This window comes from Podarcis pityusensis (assembly GCF_964106645.2).
Source record: "Podarcis pityusensis genome assembly, chromosome: 13".
In the NCBI taxonomy this organism is placed as follows: Eukaryota; Metazoa; Chordata; class Lepidosauria; order Squamata; family Lacertidae; genus Podarcis; species Podarcis pityusensis.
The window spans coordinates 31,837,203-31,862,337 of NC_138038.1; the positions used below are offsets into that span (position 1 = coordinate 31,837,203).

Here is a 25,135-nt window from a genome sequence, read left to right on the forward strand (position 1 = left end):
GGCGTTTTAAAGACGAAGGGCTGCATCCAAACCTAGTCCTATTTAGAGTAGGCTCATTGAGATGAATGACTGTGACTCAGGTCATTAATTTCAATGGGTCTATTTGCGTATGACTAACACATTAGATACAACCCTAACAAATGTCTCATGACATAAGCTTTTGGGTGTGCTACAAGACTCTTAAATTGTTTTTGCTGTGACAGAGTAACAAGGTTACCCCTTTGGAAATAAATACAAGAGCTAGTGGTATAAAGTCAATTCTAAAGGGCTGTAATGGTCAGTTCAGGGTGGATTTGATTTAAATCAAATTGATTTAAATCATGATTTAAAACACTATTCAGTAAGACTTGATTTAATTTCCCCCCTTTTTTACAGAAAGGCATTCCTGCTGGTATAATCTTAATATTTACAATGAGATGAAGGTTTCATTTTTTGGAATAATAAATTTTCAGAGTAGTTTTTACAGCTATATAAAAAATTACTGATTTGGTTATACTATTAGAAATGCATAGACAGATAATTATGAAATTATTGTGAGGTTTAGTAAGTTAACTGTTTATATTTGGACAACTTTTCTGCTGTACTTTATTGGAAGGAGAAAAATAATCATTTCCTTAATAACAATTTAAACAATTTATTTAACTAAAACAATAACATTGTAGCATATGTATCCATGTTTGTTAACTGATGTGGTTAAACTTTTATATATATACTTAGACTGAGTTTTAACACACATGAAAAACTTAAAACAAATCCTTATTTCCTGATAGCCTTTGGACTATAACTTAACTTAAATAGAAAACTATCTTTAGAAATACTTTTTACTCCAAAAGCATTTTATTTTTAAAATCCAATTTAAATTTAAAAAAAAATCCATTATTTATTTTTTTATTTTTAACAATCATTGATTTTTATCCACCCTGGTTCAATTGATGGTATAGTTCCATGGACCCCTCCAGAATTTTCACATTTCAGTACCCAGCAGTGTGTTCCTATGTCAGTGGAGCTTGCCTCTAGGTACGAGGATTTGGATTGCAGAATACCCTCTTTTTTTGGACATGTGTTTCATTCCACTTCTGAATAGACATGGAAGGGATTAAAAACCAAGAAAGAAACTTTTAGCACCTTAACAACTAACAAGTTTGTCCATGGCATAAGCTTTCATAGACTTTGGTGCACTTCAAGAAAACTTGTTCCTTAATAAATTAAGCTGCCTAGGTGCCAAAAGACTCTGTTGTTTTCTAATGCAGAAGACTAACACGACTACCCCTCTGGAAATGTAAGGACTACATAAAGGGGAAGGGTTGCAGTTCAATGCTAAGAGCATCTGCTTTGCACACCAAAGGTCCCAGCTTCAGTCCCTGGCCTCTCTAGGTAAAGCTGGGAGTCACCCTCTGTCAAAAACCCTCGGAGGGGCACTGCCAGTCAGTGCAGGTAATACAGTGCAGGTAATGCAGTGCCTTGCTTGGTATAGGGTAGCTTCTAGCATGTGCCCTGTAAATCAAGCCCACCACCACCTGATTCTGCAGTTTTTGGGATTTTTGAAAACAAAGCAAAATAAATAAATAAATTGCAATAGGTTTGCAAGGTCGTTTGATCTGGATTCTAAAACCAATGCAGGAAAGCACGGCACCCATAGCAATTTAAAAGAATTAAAAGGTTTGCATCTGATTCAATGTGCTTGCAAATGGTATGAAAAGCGTTCTTGCGACTCGTGATTAGGTGCATTTGGAAGGTCTGGCACAATGGCTGCCTCTTGCTGTTGGCCCCTTTCCCTCGCAGCCTCTTTCTCTCTCTCTCTCCCCCCACCCCCATTTCCTTTGCTGGGTGGAGCTGCGGAAGGAATGAGCTCACAGCTGCTAATGTATTCCAGATGGAACCTCGGCTGCTCTGTTCTCAGACTTTGGCACCTTCCCAGACTCTTTCTTCCCTGCTGCCCCCTCATGCCCCCTGTTCTTTTTACACGCTGCCAATCTCTGCGCGCTGCGCCGCCACCGGCAGCTCCCTTGCTGCCCTGTCCCATTTGGCTCGCCGCTAGGGGGCAGTGGTCTGGCGTGAGGCTTCAGCCAATGCTTGCTGCAGGTAGCCACGACCGCTGCATCTCTTCTGTGAGTTTGCTAAGCAAGGCAAATAAAAATGTGCTTTGTTTTTTTAAAAATGGACAAGATCAAGTACAAGGGGCCCTTGGCAGCGGTGCAGCAAGTCCCGTGTCATGCAAAACAGCAAAGGACATTGCGTTTGTGCTGAGAACGCACCGGCGCAACTGGTTGGATCTAGCAGTGGTGGAGTTTGTCCTGGAGTCTTCAATGGTCTGGGAATTGGCATAGATTCCCTGGTGATTGCATGGGCATTAAAGAGCCAGGGAGCTGGTGAGAGGGCAGAAAGGGAAGGTGCAGGGGAGGCTACTGTTGGATGCTGTTTTCCCCTCACTATGCTCTCTCTCTTTGCAGGAACCTGAGCCGGTTGAAGAATGCGTCCAGAGTACGCTGGCCGCCTTGTACCCCCCCTTCGAAGCCACTGCCCCCACCCTGCTGAGCCAGGTCTTCGAGGTGCTGGAGCGGACGTACCAGCACGACGCCCTGCGCTACACCCTCGACTTCCTTGTTCCTGCCAAGCACATCCTGGCTCGCATCCAGAGTGAAGCCTGTGTGAGCTGCTGCATCGGTTTGGCTCTGTTCCTCCAGAGTATACCTCTGAGTGGGAAATCTAGCTCAGCACAGGGGCAGTATAAAAGCAATCTGTTCTGATGCTGGAATCCCATTACAGACCTGTAGAACCACAGCTGGTGGACTTCCCCTTCTGTGCTAGAGCTCGCTCCAAGAGTCAGGCTGAGTCTTACTAACTCCAGCATCCCCCTTGTTCCAGACAATAAGTTCCAAACACATCAACCTTGTACGCCCATTTGAGTGTTGGCAGAATATGGGTGGATGGCAGTTTAGAGAAGGAGTGTACCTTTTCTTCAGGTTTAGGGTTCTTTGAAATGTTAAGCCGTGCACTGGGCTTCTCTCTCCCCTCCGCTCCCCATCAGTTGTGTGGATTCCATGATGGTGCCATGCAAAAGCAGGAAGTGTGTGCATCAGGAAAATATTAGCTTTGGTGCAGAAACCAAGTTTTTAGCCCGTAAGATGCTGGAGGCATTCTTATAAATCCTTCGACTGGTGAAATGCCAGCTGCCAGAGGAGGGTGGGACAGGATTTCTCATGATCAGGGAGTGGCTCTTTGCCCCTCTGCGAGGTCGGCAGAAGCAAAATAGATGGTGCAAAATAAACAAATCTGCAGTGTATTCATTGTCACGGGACTTAGCATTTCTTGATGCACAATTTTCTTTTCTCCCAAGGCAGTGCTGCATATATAATTCTGTGCCTCTCTTTCCCACTGTTGCAGGCTCAGTATAGTGGCTTTGTGTTCTGCCACGAGGGTTGGCCACTGTGCCTCCGTGAGAAGGTCCTAGTGCAGCTGGGCTCGCTGCCCTGGCAGCACCTCTGCCCTGGCGATTTCTACCTGCAAGTGGTGCCTCACCGGGAGTGCTCTCCGCGTCTGGTGCTGAAATGTCTGTCCCCAGAGGGCCGTGGCGTCCAGGAGCTGCCTGTGTCCTCTGACTCCTACCCCTTCCTTTTCACCGTCGAGTGGCTCAATGGCATCAACAAGGAACGCCGAGCGGGGCGCCTGGAGCGTTGCCTCCTGGCTGCTGGAGAGAAGGTGCTGAGCCTGCCCTGGCCGGAACTGGTCTACCCCCAGTTTGTGCACAAAGACGGGTTCATTGTAGGCCAGCGGTGCCCTGCGGATTTGCCTCCTGAGGTCCTGGGGGCCAGGAGCCCTGGAGACGGGCGCCATTCCGGCGGCGAGAACCGGGAGTCCGAGGGGGAATACGTTCACCTCCTGGAGGTCAGCCCCACCCTGCACCAAGCCCCCAGGATCCCACAGCCTTGTGGTACCCAAATCCAGACAATGCCTACTCGCAAGGGGCACAATAAGAGCAGGAGCCGGCGCCATCGGGCCTGGCTCCACCACAAGTCTGGGTGTGGGGAGAACTTTGCCTTGCGCCAGGCCTGTAAGACCCAGGAGGCGGAGAGGTGCAGCCGAGAAAGCAGCGCTCGGGGGGATAGGGTTGAGCAGCAGAGAGGAAATCCTACTCTAGTCCTGGGTTTAGCATCAGAAGCCTCTCAGGAAGTGGCGAGCTTGAGTCCTGGACAACAAGAGCAAAACCAGAGCCCCTCTGGAACTGAGGCACGGGCTGCCATTTTTGATGTTGTTGTTGCTGCTGCTGCTGCCACTGAGGACACAGGACAAGGGAAAGCTGAGGTGCCAGGAACTGCCCACCACGATCCTGCTCGTTCCAAGGAGGACAGCAATGAGAACCACTCTCCGGCTGCAGCCACACCCAAACGCACCTCTAAGGGAAACCGCAGGAAGAAAAAGGGGGCCGGGAGAGGAGGTGGTGGACGAATTAGACAGGGGGTCGATCCGGCTAGCAAAGAAGCAGCAGCTTCTACCGATACAAAAGAGCCCAGGAAAGAGGAAATTTCTGTTGGTACAAGGGAACAGGATTCGAGGAATGCAGAAGCTGTAATTAGCACCCAAGAGCAAGCAGCTAGCATCGAGGACTGCTGTGTCAGCATCGCAGTTTGCGGCAGCACCCAGGAGAGAAGTAGCGTCCCTGGGGATCGAAGCCTTGTCGCCGGAGAGGAGGTTGTCAGTGCCAGTGAGTTGGGTACTGGCACTGGAGAATGTACTGTTGACACCAGGGAGCCAGAGGGTGATGCAGAAAAGTGCTCTCTTTCTGTCGGCAATGGTGGCATTGGCACCAGCGGAAGGGGCATCGGCAGAGAAGGCCCTGGCCTTTGTGCCGAAGATCCAGCTGCTTCTGCTGAGGATGACGGACCTGCAGTTGACAGAGAGGAGCAGAGCATCAGCCCCCCAGGGCAAGGGGTGGATGGTACTGAAGGGCCTTGTATGAGAGAACAGGGCCTCCCCATTAGCACCGAAGAAGCGACGTTGATCCCATTGCCAAAGAAGAAGGAGCCAAGTGCTGATGGGAGAGAGGAAGCCCTAAGTACTGCAACTGATCAGGGCACAGAGGAAACACAGAATTCCCCTCACCTTGCTGCAGTTCATCTCGGGCAGGCTGTAGACTGGGCGCTTGTGCTGTCGGGTGTCTTTGCTCTAACAGGTAAGTGACAAAGCAAGGCTATTTTGGGTTCAGATAGTCATCTTTTCAGGATTTGAAACTGCCTTGTTCTGTCCTTCTTGTAACCCTTAGGATATGCTGAAAACTTTGTCCCCCTATGCTTCGGTATTCACAACAGTGTGGGAATACAGTGTCAGGATTATATTAATTTTATAAATGGGAAAACTGAGGCTTTGGTTAGCTTATCCACTCACACTACAATCAAAAGCTGGTTTTAAGCCAGTTGAGGCAATGCTGCTTTTGCATGAGGAAGTCATAGCTGTTGCAAAGGATCCCACAAACTCACTGGGTAAGGGTAGACAAGCCATCAACTTTCAGCTTTTGCCCACTCCCATCTGTCCTATGGGTAAAATAAAACTGCTTTGTCTTACAGGGCTGTTGCAAATATTATTGCGATTAAAGCACCATCTTCGTTTTAAATGTAATTATGGATTGCGAGGATCCACCTGTTGGATGATGCTTGTGACATCTCTACAGCAATTCACATAGATCCCTCCTGCTTCTACCTTTTCTATTTTAAGAAATGGCTTTCCACTATGGATAGGCTTTTCTCTTTCATTATCATCTTTCTCCTTTGGAGGCTATGCACTCCCAAGTTGTTGGAGTGTCCCTGGAATGTTTATTCTCTCTGTCTCTCCTCTGCCCTTCTCCACCACGCAGGGATGGGGAAGTAGTGCCAGAGATGCTGGGTGAGGCTAGTGCTAAGAGAAAACCATAAACAGGTACAAAATTGGTTCAGAGCTGCCCTTAACCCAGAGGTGCATTAAGGTGAGGAAAGGCCACCTGGGGATGTAGATTTTGGTTGCCATTGAAAATGGTGGAGTGGGAGGCAGGCAAGTCTGGCCCACAGGGCACAATCGACCAACTGGTCCTCCTGGCTAAAATTAGTAGGAGCTGTGCGAGAGCCCATTATGCAGCTTCTTTTAATTTCAGTGGGGCATGTGCAGAAGAATTCTCCAGTGGATTGTGCCCCATATTAACCAGAGTGCAGAACAGTGGAAGTGCTCTTTGGATTTTTCACCTTGGGAACTTGGGATGGGATTCCAACACCAAGTCTGGAATTCTGTGCGCACTGCATGAGAGCAAATCCCATCAAATGCAGTACTGCTTAACTTCCCAGTAAATATGCATAGGCTTGGGAAGCATGGATTAGAATGGAGGTACTCTGGCGAGTGGGAAACCCAAGATGCCATTGCACACTGCAGCCTGTGTCTGACTGTGCATAAGATCTCTGCAAAACTAGTCTCCTTGGACTTTCCAAACCGACTGTCCTTTCGCCCACATTTTGCCATCTTCCTCAACATCACAAGGTCTGAGCAAGACAAACCTCCTCACATGCCACATCACAGCAGTTTGCAAAAACCACTCCCTAACCCAAAGCCACAAGACACGACCCAAAATAACACCAGAGCCTGATCACGTTACCAGAGGCCTGTGGCTTGCAAAATGGGAGGCAGACCTCCCTGAGGGCAGTCACTAAAGGGAAGCGTAAACAAAGGCAGGACAGAAAGGAAGGGAAAAACTGGAATGTTACAGGGGAGGACAAAGGGAGGAGCTGCATCAAAAAGGCATAATATTAGTGGCACTCTTTAGGATCCCTCTATATTTAACAAACTGGTCATCAGAAGTAACAGTGCATCTGAATATGTGGTTAAGCGCCATTATTTTCTTTGAATTTGCCTCATCCTTTTCCCTCTCCCAATTTAGCTTTTTGGTGTGCCAGTGAGATGATAAGAGGGGGATCAGAGGACTATCCACACACAGAAAGAACATGGGGCTTCACACTCAGTTTACCATGCCATCCATATATGTTTAGAGCATGTTGAAAGGAACTCTGTATATGCACTGCTATACGTGCATAAAACTTCTCCAAGCAAGGGAGAACTCTGTTTGAGGTATTCCTAGGCCTCCTTCTGACACACTCTGAATGAGCTGAGGGGCAGGGCATGGCCACTTGGTACATCAGTGGAAGTGGGCAGAGACCTCCCCCCACATCTTTTTCCAGTGTGTGTGTGTGGTTATTTGAACTGTCTGAAGAATAGCCCTATCAGAACAGATCAGAGCAGCAATTAGTCCCATGTTCAGCAGCAGCCAATCAGATGCCTTTGAGAGCTCAAAAGCAGGGTGTGCTAGGCAATATCTCTCCCCACCCCAAAAAAAATCTGTTCCCAGCATCTGGTATTCAGAGATAAACTGCTCCACTAGCATGAAGGTTCCATTTCGCTTTCGTGGCTAATAACCTTTGATTGACCTGTTTCCCCCTGCATTCATTTAATCCATTTTAAGAGCCATCTAAACTGAGGTTAGGGGGAAATGCTGTTTCCTTTCAACTGATGTGGTAGAGACCTTTGGGGCTGGATCCAAAGGTTCTTGCTTCCTCTGTTGGAAAGCTTTTTCCTTCGATAGAAGAACATCCATTGGCAGAAGACTCGGAGGAAGCAAAGTACAAGAACTTTGGGATCTGATTGCTGCCCTTTCCCACAGCACATCAACTTAGTGATGACAATGTGTTCCTCTGTGCAACACCACAGTGCTTTGAAAAAGACCTGTAGGGCAGGCTTATATTTGTATAGGGCAGGGATGGAGAACCCTTGGCCCGCTAGGTGTTGCTGAACTACAACTCCCATCAGTCCCAGCGAACATGGCCAAAGATCTGGGATGATGGGAGTTGTAATCCAGCAACATCTGGAGGGTCGCATGTGTTCCCCATCTGTGCTATAGGGCAATATATCCCAGCACACAATACAGCAGTAGGGGAAACGGAAGAATTTCCATTACAATGACAGTGTGTCGCCATCTGGGTGTGTGTTTATAAGAACAGGTAACTTAAAGAAAAAGGTAACTCGCTTGGCAAGATTTTCCTAAAGGAAAACAATAAAAGGTCGGTGGGGAGTGTCTTTTAAACAGCCTTAATTCTGTCAGTTATGAATGATACAACTTTCATATCTGCAAAGCAATTGCAAGTCACAAAAGTGGAGCACTTACACTATTTCTGAGCAAACATCAGACCCTCCAAGTGTCCCTATTTTCCAGGGACAGTCCCTGATTTACAGAAGTTGTCCCAGTTTCTGATTTGATCCCAGAATGTCCCACTTTTCCTTAGGATGTTCCTATTTTCATCAGAGAAATTTTGCAGGGTATGGAGTTATCTGACCCCTGAGCCGTCAGAAGGTAGCCCTGTACAGCGGTACCTCGGGTTACATACGCTTCAGGATACATACACTTCAGGTTACAGACTCCACTAATCCAGAAATATTACCTTGGGTTAAGAACTTTGCTTCAGGATGAGAACAGAAATCGTGTGGCGGCAGCAGGAGGCCCCATTAGCTAAAGTGGTGCTTCAGGTTAAGAACAGTTTCAGGTTAAGAACGGACCTCCGGAACGAATTAAGTACTTAACCCGAGGTTTTTATATATGTTGGAAGTTGCCCAGAGTGGCTGGAGCAACCCAGTCAGATGGGTGGGGTATAAATAGAAAATTATTATTATGGAATAGGGCGCCCCTATTTTCATTGGAGAAATGTGGCAGAGTATGGAACATTCAGGGTCTAGGTATCTGGAGATATCCCTCCTTCCCCTCTACCCAAAAAGAACAATGCATACTATGGCTTTGATGGATCCTTAGTTAACTTATGGAAGCTCATAGAAATAAAATTTTCTGTCCCTTCCTCTTACCTGCAGCCACCTGCCACCCTCACAAAGGCTTCATTGAGGGCCTGTGTGTGTGCTCCCTCTTGAGAAGGGAGGAAGGAATGGGAAAACTTTCTCTATGTGAACTTCTTTAAGTGAAATTATCTTAGAATTCAAGCTCTATTCTTTCATTGTTTGGGAGGGGGGCTGAGCTTCCATTTAGGCTTTTTGGAGAGTTTTATGTAGCTCTTCTGCGAAGGCAGGAATTAGAAACTTTCCTTCTGTGAACTCTCTTATTCTAACATCTTAGGATCTAGGCCTTTGTGCTGTGTGTTTGCTGTTATGGAGCAAATAAATTATAGGAACTGGTAGGAAATGGATTTTTTTTTTCAATCAGTAGGAAATTGCTGCTTTTTTTCCAACCCCAAAAGGCAACATAACCCTGGGAAGATGGTGCAGTAACTATTTTATGGAGCATGAGCTCAGGAGTTCTTCCTGTAATAGTCTATTTTTAAAAAACGTTTTGTGTTGGTTTGGTAAATAGGCATGGCTTGCATATGGCAATGGCTAAAATCTGCCCTCTTTAATCTTGTATTATCTCTGCTTTAGCATGCAAGCATAGCAAACTTCTTCATTGATATAGTTGCATCTGGGCTTTCCCACACACTTAACATGCAGCAAAAACAAGGTTTGCAACCATCTGTATACTTGGCAAAGTGCTGCAGCCAAGTTTGCTTCTCTGAGGGAAGCATGTGTTTTGTCTCATTCACAGGCTGCGTTTTGAGATGTATACTTAAACCTTAAGGTGTACACTTTACAACTGCAATGTGTGAACAATTTAATTATATGGTGGGGATTTGAGTGGCATCTAAGCTCAGTGTGATTTCAGAGGAGGGAACAAGGATTAACTGTGAGTCAGGACTAAACTGGATCAGACCCCTTGGCTGTTCCACAGCCTTATAGCAAGTAAGGGAAGCCAGTGGCCTGTGAGCCAGATCCAGCCCACAGATCCTTTCTAACCAGCCCTTAGAAAGAACATTTCACAAGCCTCATCCCCCTTCTCAGCTCTACTTCACTGTGATGCCTGCCATCATTTTGTTCAACCGGCATCAAAAAGGTTCAGGAACCATCAGAACTTATGCTTCCCCATATCCTCAAATGCTTGCTAAGGTCTTCATTTAAAACTGTGCACTTTAGAGAAGTGGTTTTAAAGGCTTCTATCCCTTGCAATTCCCAGTGAAAAAAGTGGCTGTTAAGAAGAAAGGCTCTGTCAGAACTCACTCCAAGTTCCTGCTTGCCTTGAAGCAGTGCTTTTTTTGCCCCTCGCCTTTCTTGACAGGTTCTTGAAGCTGCAACCCTCTCTCTCTCTCTTTTTTTTACTGCTGTTTGCTGTTTCCCAGTAGCTGAGCAGCTGGGGTTGGGTGGCAACGCAAGAAAAGGAAGTTTGGAGTCAATGAAATTTGGATTTTGAGTGGCTAACCTGCTCGTCTGTTTGAATCAGGACCAGGAGCTTTCCCAGGTTGCAGGACAAGTGTACCTCATGTTTTTCCTCTGATGCTCTCTCCACAGGAGGAATGGACAGGTCAGGACGGCCCTTGCTGATTGTGGTGCCTCAGCCTCTTCGGGATGAGCTGCCACCAGGACAAACGGATCTAGTCAATACCATGAGATACCTGTACTCCCTTCTCAGGTAAACTTCTACCTCAAGACGCAGCTCCTCCCAAGGTGACCTGGCAGGAGATAAAGTGTGTCGGCTTGAGTAAACAGTTGTGCTAATAAAGATGTAAATAGTGTCCGAGTGAGGCTGATTGTCAGGATTTCTTTCCAAAGAAAAAATAAAATAAATTCATCAAGAAAGGTGGAAAATTCAGTAAATTCTCCTCAGCATCGTCATAAAATAGCAAGCCAACAGAAACCGCTTTGGAAAGCCATTAACAGTCAAATTGGCCGAAATTTGTAACTTAAAGTTGCTTTGACACATGATGCTAAAAAGTGCCTTTGAGGCACTGTTTGCGTCAAGTGTGAGTGTTTTCATGAGCTAGTGTGGCATCATGGTTAAGGGCATGAGCAGTGAGCTGGAAAAAAACCCCTCAGTTCATATCTTGCCATGAATTCATTTCATGGCTTTAAGCCAGGGATGGGGAACCTGTGGCCTTCCTGTTGCTCTTTGACTCCTGACTCCTGTCAGCCCCAGCTTGCATTCAGAGGACCTCGGATTCCCCACCCCAGCCACTAGAACCCACCACCCTCTCTTCATCTGTGGAGATAATAATGCAGGCCTACCTTATAAGGGCCAGTAAACTGTGCTGATATAATGTATGTGGAGTGCTTTGAACACCATGATGTTAATTAGTACCATTCAGTGCACAGTTGCCGTCAGTTCTCTACTTCTTAATTTGGAATTGTTAACAACAAAGAATTTCCTCCTGTGCCTTGTGTGTACTAATGATAGTACACAGAAATATATACATATATACACAGAAATTTCTTCAGTTTTCTCATCTGTACAACTGTGGCCTAGAGTGGGGTTATTGTGAGGATAATCTAAGCCTTATGCTTCCATGAAGCCCTTCACAAGTGAAATACGCTGACCAGCTTTTGTACACTGACTTTGCTGCCCCTTTGATGACTTTGCAGCTCCATTTCTCCCTTTTCTCTCCACAATTGTTCCAGGCAAGAGCTGAAGGCCCGTGGGTTGACACTATTGTTGGACCTGAGCCAGGTGGATGACTGGGCGCTCCAGGCCCCTGTGCTGCTGCCGGCCATTAGGACATTCCAGGTATCTTCCTGACTCGACTGTAGGAGCTCTGTATCTGTCCTCGTGTTTTCTGCTCCTGTTCCTCAGTAGGCAGGCTGTGGGTTTTACTGATGCAGCAATAATTTATTATGACAATAGCTTCAGAATGTAAAAGGGGAGGGGAGGAGAAGGTGCTCACTGTCACAGCCTTCCATATTTAGGATAGGTACCGTATGTATAATGGCATAATAACAGTAATGATCATGGCGATGATTACGATTACATAATGAAAAGTGATCACCAACTCTTCTGCCCTGGACATCAAAATGGTACAGTGGTACCTCAGGTTACATATGCTTCAGGTTACAGACTCCGCTAACCCAGAAATATTGCTTCAGGTTAAGAACTTTGTTTCAGGATGAGAACAGAAATCGTGCTCTGGCGGTGCGGCAGCAGCAGGAGGCCCCATTAGCTAAAGTGGTGCTTCAGGTTAAGAACAGTTTCAGGTTAAGAACGGAACCTCCGGAACGAATTAAGTACTTAACCCGAGGTACCACTGTACTGGATTAAAACAACAACAAAACTTTCCACCCTTTTGAGAATATATTAATTTATTAATTAAATTTCTATCCCACCCAGAGGAGGGATGGGGTAGCAATACGGTAAAGCTTTGGCTTTTCCATTTCGTTGTCTGAGAGCCATTACTAAGAAGCCCTTTCTGTGACCCCTTGTTGCCTCTTGCATACCACAGAACAGCAGCTCTTGTGGCTATGCCCTATGTCCAAGGCCCCCTCCTCTTCCCCAATCCACAACTTTTTCTCCCTCTGCCTATATTTTAGAACCACCTTCCATCTTTTCTTCCTACTCTATGAAAGCCTTATGCAAATATGCCTCCATAAAGCAAAATCCTTTATCTTTTTAGGAGAGTTCTCCAGCCCCCATCCGTCAGCTGCTAGTGATATTGCCACCTGATGACCGTTTTGTACCCCATGAAGAGGAGCTGGCTTTGGAACCTGCTGCGGTAAATTCTCCTATTTATTATTGTTTGTATACCACTTTTTCCTCCAAGATGCTCAAGGTAGTGTACATAGCCCCCTCTCTTCCCATTTTACCATCACAACAACCCTGAGAGACTGTGACTGGCCCAAGGTCACCCAGTGAACTTCATGGCTAAGGGGGGAAGGTCACTTATTGACTGCATTTCTGAATCACCTTTCTTCCTAAGGGATTCCAGTGCAATGCACAATAAAAAAGTACTTCCAATAAATAAAGCATAACAGATAGCTAAATATGATTTTAAAATATCAGAACCATTAAAACACAAAAAACCTTACCTGTAGTTGTTAGGTATTGAAGCAACTTTACTGGTTTTGTAAGCATCTTCGGCTAGTGCCTCAATGTATAAAGGAAGGAGGAAAAATGTACCACCAAATGGAGAGCATTCTAGTGTTGGGGTGTCATCACAGAGAAGGCCCTGTTGCATGCCCCTGTACCAGGAATGCTCATGGGAACAATGAGTAGAGCCTCTCCTGCCCCACCCAAACCCTGTGATCTTGAAGAACAAGTTGGATGTTATTGGATTTGAATCCAGGCCTCCTATGCCCCAGCCAGCACTCTATATGCAGAATAAAAACATGAATATAAACAGAATATAAACATGACAAAATACTGCAGAGAGAACACTGAAAGAAACAACATAATTTGTACTTTGTTGTACAGAACTGTACTTGAAGGTGTGTGTGCGTGTGTGATAATTATAAATAGCTTAGGATTGCCCCTCTCCTCTCTAATGTCAGTTTGGGCCTAACTTGGACCTAGGGTTCACGGCTGGAGCAGAAGATGGGTGGTGAAGGGATTGGGATTAGGCACTGATGCAAGGAGGTGGGTTTGCCTCTGACCTAATAGACTCCTTTGCCCACAGGAGGTCAGAGTTCTCTCTCTCCCTGAACTGCCACATTATGTGGCTTTGGACCAGCTGACCCCGACACTAGGAGGGACCCTGAACTACTCAGCACGCAAATGGGTTGAGGAACACCAGGTAAGAAAGATTAACAAGGAAATGGACCTTGTGCGCCTCTGTACATGGTTCATCCATGGAACCAAGGCAGCCTCCCCGCAGCCCTGCACAGAATCCCCCTGCCTTTCCTTCCTAGTGGTATATGGTTAATGTCATAGGCGCCGGCTTGCTGGGTGCCACAGCACCCACAAAATTTCCCATGAAGGAGCTGGGCACCCACAAATTTTGGCACCGTGTCCACAGGTAGCCTTTTTCTTACTGGCTTTCAGCATATCCTTGAACCTTCTCACCCCACTCCAGCTGCATCCAGACTCTGTGTTAACTTGGGCCTCGTGTGGGCCCACAGACCACTAGCCACAAATGACAACGGGCCGCTGTGACTCCTCCTTCTCTCACAAGGCATTTTCTCTGGGTGACCTTCCTGTATATTCCAGCTTGACACTTCTGTGGTACTTATCTTCCTCTGCCCCACCTCTTCTCTCTGCACAGGCTCTTGAGCAACTGCAGTCACTCTGTCGTAGTGTCCTACAGGCTGTGTGCGAGGCCAGTGCCCACCTTGAAGCAGTGGGAACAGCGTCAAGTCAAGAGGTAAACTCATGTGGTGGTTCTCCAGAGACTATGAGGGTACAGGAACATAGCAAGTAATTGGTTTGTTTTTGTGATGTGTGATACTTCTGTTTATGGACTTGTACGTTTCTCTGGTTCACTTGTGGTTCTATAGTTGTTACGTCTTACAGTCTTGAATAAGATACGGACATATCAGAAGTGAGCCCGATTGAGTACAGTGGGGCTTACTCCCAGGTAAGTGTGCATAGGTATGCAACCTTTCCTACTGTGAAAGCATCAGCTTAACCATTCTGCTGGGGACACTAAGCTGGGACTGAACTTTGGTTCGGTTGGCCTCAGGCCTGCATGTAATTCACGTATTCTGCATTAGTCCTAGAAAGAATCATATAGCGTGGAGAAACTCCAGCTTGGCATGTTAAAAAAGACTGGAATCTTTTTGCAGATACTCCCTTGTGTACTGTTACAGTAATAAAGGTGAAAAAATTAAGACAGTGACTAAATAAACCTACATCTCGGTTGTACCCCTTCAGAGTGCAGGCTGCTTAGTTTTCTGTGGAGGGTTGGGGTAATTGACCAAGTTTTCTAGTGGTCAGGAAGTGAGGTTTCACCACTTTGTGTATCTCTTTGCTCTTCCCTTTGATGAGCAGCGGTTGTAAAAATTATTCAGAGTAAGGTGGATATCAACAAATTTGCTTGATTATTTGGCCATTGTAGAATCCAGGGTTTTTGCTGCAGTATTTGGGTTACTGAGGGTCTGAATGGGGTCCCCACCCCGTTTTAAAGCACAGAATGTGCATGACTTTAGTGATTTCCCCCCCAGTACAGTCAAACCTCAGTTGTCGAACGCAATCCGTTCTGGAAGCCTGTTTGTCTTCCGAAATGTTTGACAACTGAGGCGCGGCTTCCGATTGGTTGCAGAAGCTTCCTGCACTTAGTGGAAGCTGCGTCGGACGTCCAGTTTCCGAAAAACGTTTGAAAACCAGAACATTTACTTCCAGGTTTTCTGCATTTGGAAGCCGAAACATTCCAAAATGGAGGTGTTCGGGATCCGAGGTTTGACTGTATCTCTAACTGCTCCGTAAACAAATCAGCATGAATGCTCAATAAAGACTGGATACAATCTAACCTCTGTATGAGCTTGGTGCAAACATATCAGGATGAATTCTGAATAAATATGTTGTGTGGAGTCAGGACTGGTTGTGTTGCTGTGCTGTTTTGTTCTATGCTAGTTATTATGATAGTCATGTCAGCGCTGGTATGCAGCGTTACCACGTTGCCATAGTTTCTTTTCTGTCGTTGAAGTCAGAATTCCCATTCCACTATCCCCCAACCCATTCCTTTTGCCTTGTCCTAACTGCTAGGATCTCACCCCTGTAGGAACTGTCGGCCCAGATCACCTTGCACCAAGAGACCATGCAGAAGCTCCTCTCAGAGCCGCGCCTGCTGGAACTCCAGCGCCGTGGGGGGGCCTTGCTGGCACGGCTGCCCCCCCTGGGGCCCTGCAGGTGAGGATCAGGGCTGCAGGGCATCATAGCAGAAAGTTCCCTTTGTCCCCTGTTCCCATTTGTTCTGTAGCAGAGTTATGTAAAATAACAACAGCACTTGGGGATAGCTTTTAAAGCTATTGTATAATACACTTCACTGCTGTTCAATTAACCTTCCTGCGTGTTGGAGTAATCCTGCAGTTATGTGCTTACGTATCTGGAGGGGATGCTTAATTGGTGTGTGAGTGGGTGGCAGGGAAGGTAGTTTAGCAGCTTGATTTCCATTGCCTCTGTGTGTGTATGTGTAAAATCAATATTGTGTGATCTGCACCATCAGAACCAACAAGACATAGCTGATTTCCCATTGTAAGCATGAAGTTGTTCTAGGCTCTCTCTCTAACTTTATGTTATAATGCGCGATGGCATCTGTTTTGCACTATAACACCCCACCCTCCATGGCAGCCATTTTGTGACTGGTGTCCCCCAGCACTCCCTCAACATTTGAAATGTGCCCACTGGGTCAAAAACAGCCCCTGATATATGTAATGTGTAGCTTGGTCCTAAGATCTCTGAAACACAAGGTGGGGGTGGGAAGGCAGCAACATTTCAGCTGATCTGGAGCAGTAAAAAGACTTGCAGCGGTATGCAGCCGGCCTGTGAGGGCTAATTCCTGTCTCTTGTGAAGAATTTTCAACAGATTTTTGTCCAAATTTTCCTCGAACCCTCTTTTTGTACACATTGGCATCTCCCATTTAAGTAGAGAGACCCTTCTGTTACATAAAGCAAAATAGCCGAGCAGGAGGGGATTGTTCCCTAGAATGGCCGTAAGTGGGTCACATTCAGTTAGCCTTCACTGGCGTTAACCTGGCCCACACCAGTTTTTCCTTCCTCGCTTCATGCAGCAGCTTCATACTGCAAGGCTCAGAGTAACTGTGTGTGTCCTTTCCCCCTGTAGTACAGAGGCTGTGGCTGCCACCAGGCTCTACCAAGAGGTGGATGAGGCCCTTCATGGTCTGGTCCAGCTCAGCAACCGGCGCCTGGAGGTGCTGCAACAGGAACGGGAAAACACACAGGTAATTCCTAAAGTCCCTTATTATGTGTTTGTGGGGAAAGCTGCAGCCTTCGGGGCTTTGGCAGAGCTGGTACCAGTGAAAAGAAGTTTCCCTTCTTTCTCTTGGTGTTTGGCAATTGAGCTGAAGGAGCCTTAAAGACATCACTGGGACTACAACTCCTGATATCCCTAACCATTGGCCAAGTTGGGCCTTACCTCTGAAGCTCATTATTACTGTTCCTAGAACTGAACTATAAAAATCAAGCTGGAGGAATTCTGCAGAGGACGTTTGTGAGAGATGCTAAAACTTTTTTTTTTTTAAAGGACAATGCACCTACAAACAGTCAAGCCTGAAGCATGAGTCTTGATTCTGCTGGGAATTGTTGAAAGGGATGAGAGGAGCTTCACAGATCATTGCTTTATAGGGCTCAGTTTTCCTCAGGCAGGTGATGAAAGAAGGGGATAAATGTAGGCACCATGTCTGAAGGGGCTCTGAGGAGGCATTATGGCGAAAGAAATGCAGGGGTTGCAGAAACAGGATAGGTATACCAACTGTGGTAGTGGTAGAGGTGTGGCGAGACTATAGAGATGCTGTGATGATAAAATCTCATGTTTAGAATTTCACCTCTCCTTGTGCAGAAGCTAAAGACTTTAGGCCTTTAAAATGGCAACCAGGGCCAGCTCTAGAGGGTGGCAGGATTGACCCACTGATAGTATTTCCACTTTGCACAGATCCAAGAAGATCAGATGCAGCTGGAGAGATTTCTGAGCTTGTTTGCCCTGCCACCTCCACATTTTGCGGGTGCAGAATGGGACTGCAATGCTCAGGAGCTCTCAAATATCTTAAATTATAGTGGAATTTGTACACTGGCGATATAAGAAACAGTGAGGTCAACAGAGATCAGCCTCCTGGGATTGGCCAAGCTTTTGCTACTTCTCTCTTTCTCTCCCGCTTCTACACAGGTTCAGGAACAAGCTCTGGAAAACAAGGCCCATCTTGAATCTACAGGCAACTGTGTAGAAGAGAAGAGGGAAGCAAAGAGGCCTGTCGAAGGGTTGGCTGAGGGGGCATCACTGGAGAGGACACTGCTGCAGAGCCCCAAGTCCCCAGGGAGGATGCAGCTAGTGTCAGAAGCTGGCTGTGCCCCACGGCCCCGGGCCTGCAGCATCAGTGCCTCCTCCTCACCCAAGCACGGCTGGGGCCTGGGGTCCAGATTTGGCTCCTCTTGCAGCCTGACCTCCCTCTTCCAGCCGCACCCCAGCCTCAAGACCTCCCCTTGCTGTTCTCCCACTCGAAGCGGCGTCCTGGAGAGTGGCAAGAAGAGGCAGGGCCTTCCCAGCAGCCCCAAATCATCTCTGTCCCCCGTCTCCCAGCTGGCTTTGCGGGCCTTGAGTGACCCTGGCCGCCCCAGCGTGCACATCCGCGGCCTGGAGGTGAGCAGCCGTGAGCTGGCAGATAGGAGCTGTTCTCCCCGTGAGCATGTGCTGCTGAGCCGTAGCGGGACCCACGTTGCAGAAGCACCTTGGGGGGCCACACCTCGCACGGAAAGAAGGCGCTGCCTTGGGTGAGTAGCGGAGGGTACATGCGGGAGGTTTTCCATCCACGGTCTTTGTGTTACCCCAGGGGTATGAGTGGGGCTGAGAAGATAGTAGTCTGAACCTGTCAAACTTAGATTTGCAACCAGGCCCAGCTCAAGAAAATCTAAATGGCACCCTGCCTCTCTTTTCCCATGAATTAATGTGTAGTATGGTCAAACTTTTCTTCGTAAGTGTATTAAAATGCACAGAGAAGCTGCTTGTGCGCTAGGCCTCATGTGTCTGCCATTTGATCTGCCATCTTCTCCCTAGGAAGGCTAGCCTGGTGCTATCATTATATATCTTTAGGTGCCAGGCAAAAGCTTTTCTCTTGAACCAGGCCTTTGGCCTCCATCTTTCTGTGGCCTCTTAGGAGTGGGTGGGGTGTTTTTAATGCATTTTAATGTAGTATTTTAATGGGGATTTAAAAAATGTATCTATGTCGATGTTTGTTTTGGTTGTAAGTTGCTTTGAGATCCCTTTGGCAAAGAAAAAGCGACCAATAAATTTAATAAAATAACAGCAACAACACTAGCCAATCTGCTAGCACTATATCATCAGCTGTATTGCACCACCAACACCCCACAAACATTGTTCACTTCACAGGACCCACCCACCCTATATTGTTCAGGGAGGGCTGAGTAGCTTGGTACTGGTATTGTGTTTTATTTTGTGTGCATGTTTGTGTATATGTAGAAATATATGTGTGTACTTTTTATCATTTCTCGGCACATAGTGTTTGGTAAATAACTGGTGTGTGTGGGTGGGTGTGTGTATCACACACACTGCTTATTTACCAAAGACTCTAGCGGTGTATGTAAAAATGATAAAAAGCATACAATGGATAAGATCCATTTAACTCAATCGTAGTAGACATAGGCCTTGTATCAGAGCCATGGGGAGGGGTGTGTGATTCTTTTCCAACCTCCCCCTTTCTTCTCAGGGTCCAACAGCAACTTCTGGCTGAGCTGCTGGAGTGTGAGCGGGAGTATCTGACCGCCCTTGCCCAGCCCCTCTCTCTGTCCCAAGAACCTGGGGGACAGGCCTGGCCGGCCGAACTGAGGTGCTTGGGCAGTGCTCTCCGGACCCTGCGGGACCAGTTGCTGGCTTTCCATACCAGCTACTTCCTTGGCGAGTTGGAGGGGTGCATGAACCACCCGTCATGTGCTGGGGGCTGCTTCCTGCGACATGTGAGTGCCCCCCCCAACTAATATCATTTTGTTCTTGCACACTGGTGTTGTTCCCTTACAGAAAAATCCTTCTTCCCTTTGTGCCTGCTGCAGAAGGTCTGCTTCTTTTGATAAATGAAAACAACCTTAAAAACCAAACTAGCTCTGCTCCTGTTTTTTTTAACCATTCTGGCACATAGGAATGTAGCAGCTGAAGCCTTTCCTGGCACAGAGATAAAATGATGGGGAATTTAATTGCCCAATTAATGCCTATTGGACCTCTGTTGAAAGAAGCAACAACAGGGCCAGTGGAAAAGAAGGAGAGATAACAATCCTGTCCTTTGAGCTCGCCTCTGGGGCATATTTTCCCATTAAAGGAAATGGGGGTGGGTTGGGGAAGAGAAGGAATAATCCCCCTCACATGAGCTAGATTTCACATTGTTTCATTGCAGCAGCCTGATGTCTGGCCTCCTGCTCAGTTGGATGAATGAGGGATTTCTCTCTCTCTCTCTCTTTTCTTCTGTAGAGAGAGAAGCTTCAGCTTTATGCCACGTACGCCAAAGAGCACCATAAGTTCCAGGCTGCCCTGGCTTTGCTTCGAACCACCAGCAAGGTAAGATCTGTGGCCGCAGGGGACCGAGTTTTAACTTTGACCTTTGTGTGGGTGGGTTGCTGATAGAATAGCTTTCTCTTATAATAGATTCTTTCAACCCACTTCTTGGAAATCCTTCCATGGCACTAATCTTTAGCGGAAGTTTGATGTTCAACTAGTCAGCCATCTGATTTGTGAGGAGCTTGGCCTCTGTATGTGGGTGTTTTGAAAACTTTGTGCACCTTTCAGTCTCTCTCTGACTCTGGGTGAGACAATTGTCAAGGCTGGAGTCAGATGCAGGTCAGAGCAAAGAGACAGAGTCAGCTGTCAGTGAAATTAACTCTTTGTCAAGGAAATTGCATACAACTCAGCAACACTTCCCCACAGGTCTTGCCCCTATAGAGCAGTTGCCAGGACTGAAGATCCCAGTGTTCCACCCCCTCCTAGGGCTCCTCCTCTCCCAGATGTTTCCCAAGCAGTCTCAAAATGTGTCTGCGCACCTCTGGTCTCTGTTGTGCCCTCATCATTATCCTGCGAGTCTTTGGAGATAAGTGGGGAGGGAAGTTTGTCGCAGCTGGAGAGGGAGACTCCTGGGATGCTTCAGCCTTGGAGTCTGAACTGCTCCTGTCACAGGTTCCTCCTGTTCACTAAACCCTGTTGCCCCTTCAGCATCCAGCCTCTCTTCCCAAGCGTCCCCCTCTGACCTTTCCTCAGCGTCCCACCACCAGTTCCCAGGCTTTGAGCCTTCCTCCTCTGGGATCTACCCTGGGGGCTCCCTGCCTGGTGCCTCCCACCGCCCCTCATTGTCCAGGAGTCCAGGGTATTGTGGCAGGTGGGTGAAGGAAGGGCAAGAGATTGAGTGCCTTGAGTTCCATCACTTCTGCAGATGATCTTGTTGCCCTGCTCCCAGCTCAGCTGCCTTTTCTTTCCCCTTCCTCCGTGCAGAAGAGCCTGGCAGAGCTGCGTGAGGACGGGCAAACGGCGCACACGTTGCGTGTGCCCCTGGAGCAGCTGGAGCGGTACCGGCGCTTCCTGGGTGAGCTGCTGCGCGAATGTGAGCTGGAGCGGGGGCCTGACCGCCAAGCCCTGGAGGAGGCCCAGCAGCTGCTGGAGGCCCAGGAGCAGCGAGGCAGGGACCTGCTGGCCGCAGAGCAGATCCGGGGCTGCGAGGTGAGCGCATGGGCGCTCCCCTGGCATGCAGCGCTGCATCCTCCCTGCTGCTTCCCTGTGCATGCACTGCTCCCTCCCCTACTGCCTGTCCCTCACTCAAACCAGGTATCCCCGTCTTCTGGTGCTTGCCCATGGCCAGGTTTTGCCCTTGCTGCACTCTGGGACCTCTGTGCAGGACACTGAGTGGGAACACACACGAGGAAACTGGACAAGTGACACTTTTGACCACTTCTGCGATTGGGGCGGTTGGCGGGGGGGGGGGAGAGAGTCCTCAGCCAGATGACCCTGATCAGGCCTCCTGTTTCCTTGCAGATGAAACTATCGGAACAAGGGCCGCTGCTGCAGCGTGGTGAGCTCACCGTGGTGTGTGGGCGTCGTAAGTGCCAGCGGCATGTCTTCCTCTTTGAGCGGCTGCTGCTCTTCACCAAGTGCAAGGGACCCGAGGGCGGCTACGTCTGCAAACAGGCCTTGCAGGTGCGCAAGCATGTCTACAATGGAGAGCTCCTTTCCTTGAGTCGTGAGCTGCATGGTTTGGGAAGGAGGGCATTGGCACACAAGACAGGCTCCTGCAGCATAAACGGATGGAATAATGGTTACTTGGAATGGAATTGTTGGACCTGTTTGGTGGAATATACATCCCCACCCCTGATTTGCATAGGGCACAAAGCGGGAAGGAACTGCCAGTGCAACAGTGAATGGGATTAAAATTCAAGAAAGCTAAATTTAACAAAGACAGGTGTTCGGCATTACATAATACACCAAGAACAAGCCTGGATTATTAACCATGGTTTGTCTGAAGCAAGACAAGCCAGAAGCTTGGGTTCAGACAACATGCTAAGCCTAACCATTGCTTAGCTCACAGCAGTGCAGCGGGACTAGAGGAGGAGCACAGCAGTAGCTGTTTCCCTTCTGGAAACCCATATGCTGCTATTATTATTATTATTATTATTATTATTATTATTATTATGCTATTATTATCACTACTACTACTTCTGCTTTATTTATATGCCAGCCATCTGACTGGGTTGCCCCAGTCACTGTGGGTAGCTTCCAACAAATTATAAAACCACAGTAAAACATTATTAAAAGCTTCCCTATACTGGGCTGCTTTTGGATGTCTTCTAAAAGTCAGATAGTTGATTATTTCCTTGACATCTGACAGGAGGGCATTCCACAGGGTGAGCACAACCACTCTCTGTACTCAGAAAGTCACGGTTTGGCTTAATGTTATGTCTGAACCAGGTCAGTCTTGAACATAGACTTCCTACTTCTTGTTGCAGGTGGCCCTATCCTAACTTTTCATTATCCTCCCTCTTTTTCTTCCACAGACAGCATCCATGGGGCTGACAGAGAGTGTGGGGCCTAGTGGGCTACGCTTTGAGCTATGGTTTGGACGTGGAACAGGCCGACAGGCCTACACACTGCAGGCAGCCTCTGCTGAAGTGAAGCATCAATGGACAAATGTTATAGCCCAACTGCTATGGAGACAGGGTATGTGGCTACCTAAGAGATTGTCCCAGCAGGAAGAGAATTGTATCAGGGCAATGTTTGTGCAGAAGTTACTTCACTTTAACAAGTTCTTAATCTTCTTCCTCACTTTCTTCCTCTCTCAGTGAAAATAGTTAAAGGGCCAAGAGCACAGACTGCTCTCCAAAGAGGAATGGTTATTTATTTTATTATGAAATGTTGTCTGCCTTCCTGTAGTTAGAATGATGAGAGTAGTTTACAATAAAAAAGGGTTAAAACACATTACATTCTCAACATCTAAATAAGCTAAAGGCAAGAAATGTAGCAATATAGCACAAAATAAAACAGTCCAGCAAGAATTAACAGCACTAGACGTCTGGGGAAATAAAAAGGTCTCTGCATGCTGCCAGAATGACACTGGCATGAGCAGCAGAAAAGCTTGTCTGGGGTGGGAATTTCAATACCAAGGATGCCACCACTGAAAAAGCTCTTTCCCTGACAGCCACTTAGAATCATAGAATCATAGAGTTGGAAGAGACCACAAGGGCCATCGAGTCCAACCCCCTGCCAAGCAGAAAACACCATCAGAGCACTCCTGACATATGGTTGTCAAGCCTCTGCTTAAAGACCTCCAAAGAAGGAGGTCTTCAAATGGTTCCCCTTATCCAGACTTGCTGTGCCTCAGATGGCAGGGGAGCCCTTAGAAGAGTCTCTGGTGGAGATCTCGGTGTTAGATGGACACATGTAGACAGATGGTCTTGTGGGCACTTCAGTTAATATTCCTGAGCAAACTAGGGAGAAGTGGAGAAGGGTCCTGCCCAGGTATCAGAGTAGGGCCTGCCCCACTCCTCTGAGGTGCTTCTCTCATTTACTGTAATGAAGTTCTGTTTTCTGTATGAAAAGGAAAGAAAGGATCATTGATGGCTGGTGGATTGTGCCACTAATTCCCTGGGCTGGTTATCAGGCGGCAGACAGGTGGGTGTGGGCAGGCTGAGATTCATGGTGCAGTGCCCCACTTGCGATAATGAGCCAGCCTCCACTGGAAGAAAACTCAGGTATCAACACATAGCCTCACAGAGCACTATCCTCTCTTTGTGGAGAAAAAAATGGAAAATGAACTCATATGCATAATATATGTGTGAACAGTATGAAAGTAGGACATAGCCCTTTGAATATTCCATGCTGTACCTAATGCTTAGCATAGGGAAAGGCCAGAAAGATGTTTCTGTTTGGTGAGATGGGAGAATGCTGAAGGTACTGCTAGCACTTGGAGCAGTTTTTAAGAAGAATGCCTTGGATGTTTTTCTCTCCCTCTCTTCAGCTGCCCATCCTTCTGTCTCGATGAGCATATCTTCCTGCCCTGCCCAGCGCCTGGCCCCTCTCGGCCTTAGTCCTGGGGCCCCTCCCGGGCTGTCGTTACCTGGCCACTTTGAGGAAGAGGAATGGGACCTGGATGTCAAGCCCATCCCAAGGGGTGAGTGCTGTTCTCCCTGCCTTCTCATAGAGCGTTGCTGCTCAAATTTGCACTCACCCCTACCCTTCTCTGCTGCTCTCCTTAGCCGAGACGTCTGAGTCCGATGGACCCTCTCCAAGCCACCAAGAGCTACCTAGGCAAGGAAGAGGATCGTTGCCCGGCAGCAGCACAGCTTTGGGGCACCCCCAGTCGGTGAGTGTACACAACAGCCAACGGCTCTTTGGCGAGGGTGTCTGTTGTCATGGGTCCATTTATACAATTGGGAGAATCATGTGGTAAAGCCCTTCCTGGAGTGCACTCGTTCAGGCTGCCAGCAGGGAAACAGCAGCATGTTCAAATGGTTCCCCTTATCCAGACAAAAATGAGTGCACTCAGGAAAAGAATTCAGCCCCATTTATGCTAACTTCCTATAGAAATAAGGTATCCACACGCTAGGCTCATTACTCCACACACACACACACACACACACACACACACACACACACACACTTTTATCACTTGATTCTGCCGATTGTATAAATAGGCACTAAGTTTGGGAAGCATCTTTTGTGAAAGAGCGCCAGTGGGGCTCTACCAAATCTCTCATTGCTGTGAAAAGGGTCAGGGGCATGCTGTTCTGGGTTAGGTGCTGGTAACCCAGTGGCTGTGTGCGCCTGGGCAGAAGTCTTGTGTGCTTTTGTGTGTGTGATAGTGCAATCCTCCTGTCCCACCCTTGCCCCCCTCCCTTCCCCACCAGGATTCACCACGCCATCCCTGATGGCTTTCATATGTTTTCTTTATTTGCCAGAGCTCTGGCGTTGCCGACGAACCAGTGACCCCACTCTGAGGCCATGGCGGCCAGGTACAGAGCCCCTGCCAAACTTCTCTGCCTTTGTGCAACCCCCTCCCACCTCTTTACCTAACTACTGTCACCTTTTTCCCAAAGTGCAGCACATGGCACTCCCCCATGTCTTTCTCTGAGCCTTTATTTCCAGGCACACTACTTGCTCAAGTTCACTCCATACGTGTTACATGT

At 47.5% G+C, this 25,135-nt stretch overlaps 1 protein-coding gene across 3 annotated transcripts in view; it reads left to right on the forward strand.

Annotated features, from left to right (window-relative positions):
• ARHGEF40 (Rho guanine nucleotide exchange factor 40) overlaps positions 1-25,135 on the forward strand; it is a 39,466-nt gene that overhangs the window by 10,235 nt on the left and 4,096 nt on the right. Inside the window, exons 2-19 of one of the 3 annotated variants that reach the window (XM_080976339.1) lie at positions 2,451-2,648; positions 3,385-5,170; positions 10,387-10,507; positions 11,491-11,596; positions 12,477-12,575; positions 13,476-13,592; positions 14,061-14,159; positions 15,516-15,643; positions 16,578-16,695; positions 17,637-18,238; positions 19,192-19,438; positions 19,944-20,030; positions 20,955-21,179; positions 21,492-21,653; positions 22,508-22,670; positions 23,968-24,120; positions 24,206-24,312; positions 24,908-24,961. In XM_080976339.1, coding sequence (XP_080832465.1) covers positions 2,451-2,648; positions 3,385-5,170; positions 10,387-10,507; positions 11,491-11,596; positions 12,477-12,575; positions 13,476-13,592; positions 14,061-14,159; positions 15,516-15,643; positions 16,578-16,695; positions 17,637-18,238; positions 19,192-19,438; positions 19,944-20,030; positions 20,955-21,179; positions 21,492-21,653; positions 22,508-22,670; positions 23,968-24,120; positions 24,206-24,312; positions 24,908-24,946 — 4,557 coding nt within the window. In that variant the 3' untranslated portion in view covers positions 24,947-24,961. Of the gene's footprint in view, positions 1-2,450; positions 2,649-3,384; positions 5,171-10,386; positions 10,508-11,490; positions 11,597-12,476; positions 12,576-13,475; positions 13,593-14,060; positions 14,160-15,515; positions 15,644-16,577; positions 16,696-17,636; positions 18,239-19,191; positions 19,439-19,943; positions 20,031-20,954; positions 21,180-21,491; positions 21,654-22,507; positions 22,671-23,967; positions 24,121-24,205; positions 24,313-24,907; positions 24,962-25,135 lie in introns of those variants that run through there. The other 2 variants (XM_080976338.1, XR_013978522.1) reach the window with 2 other exon arrangements.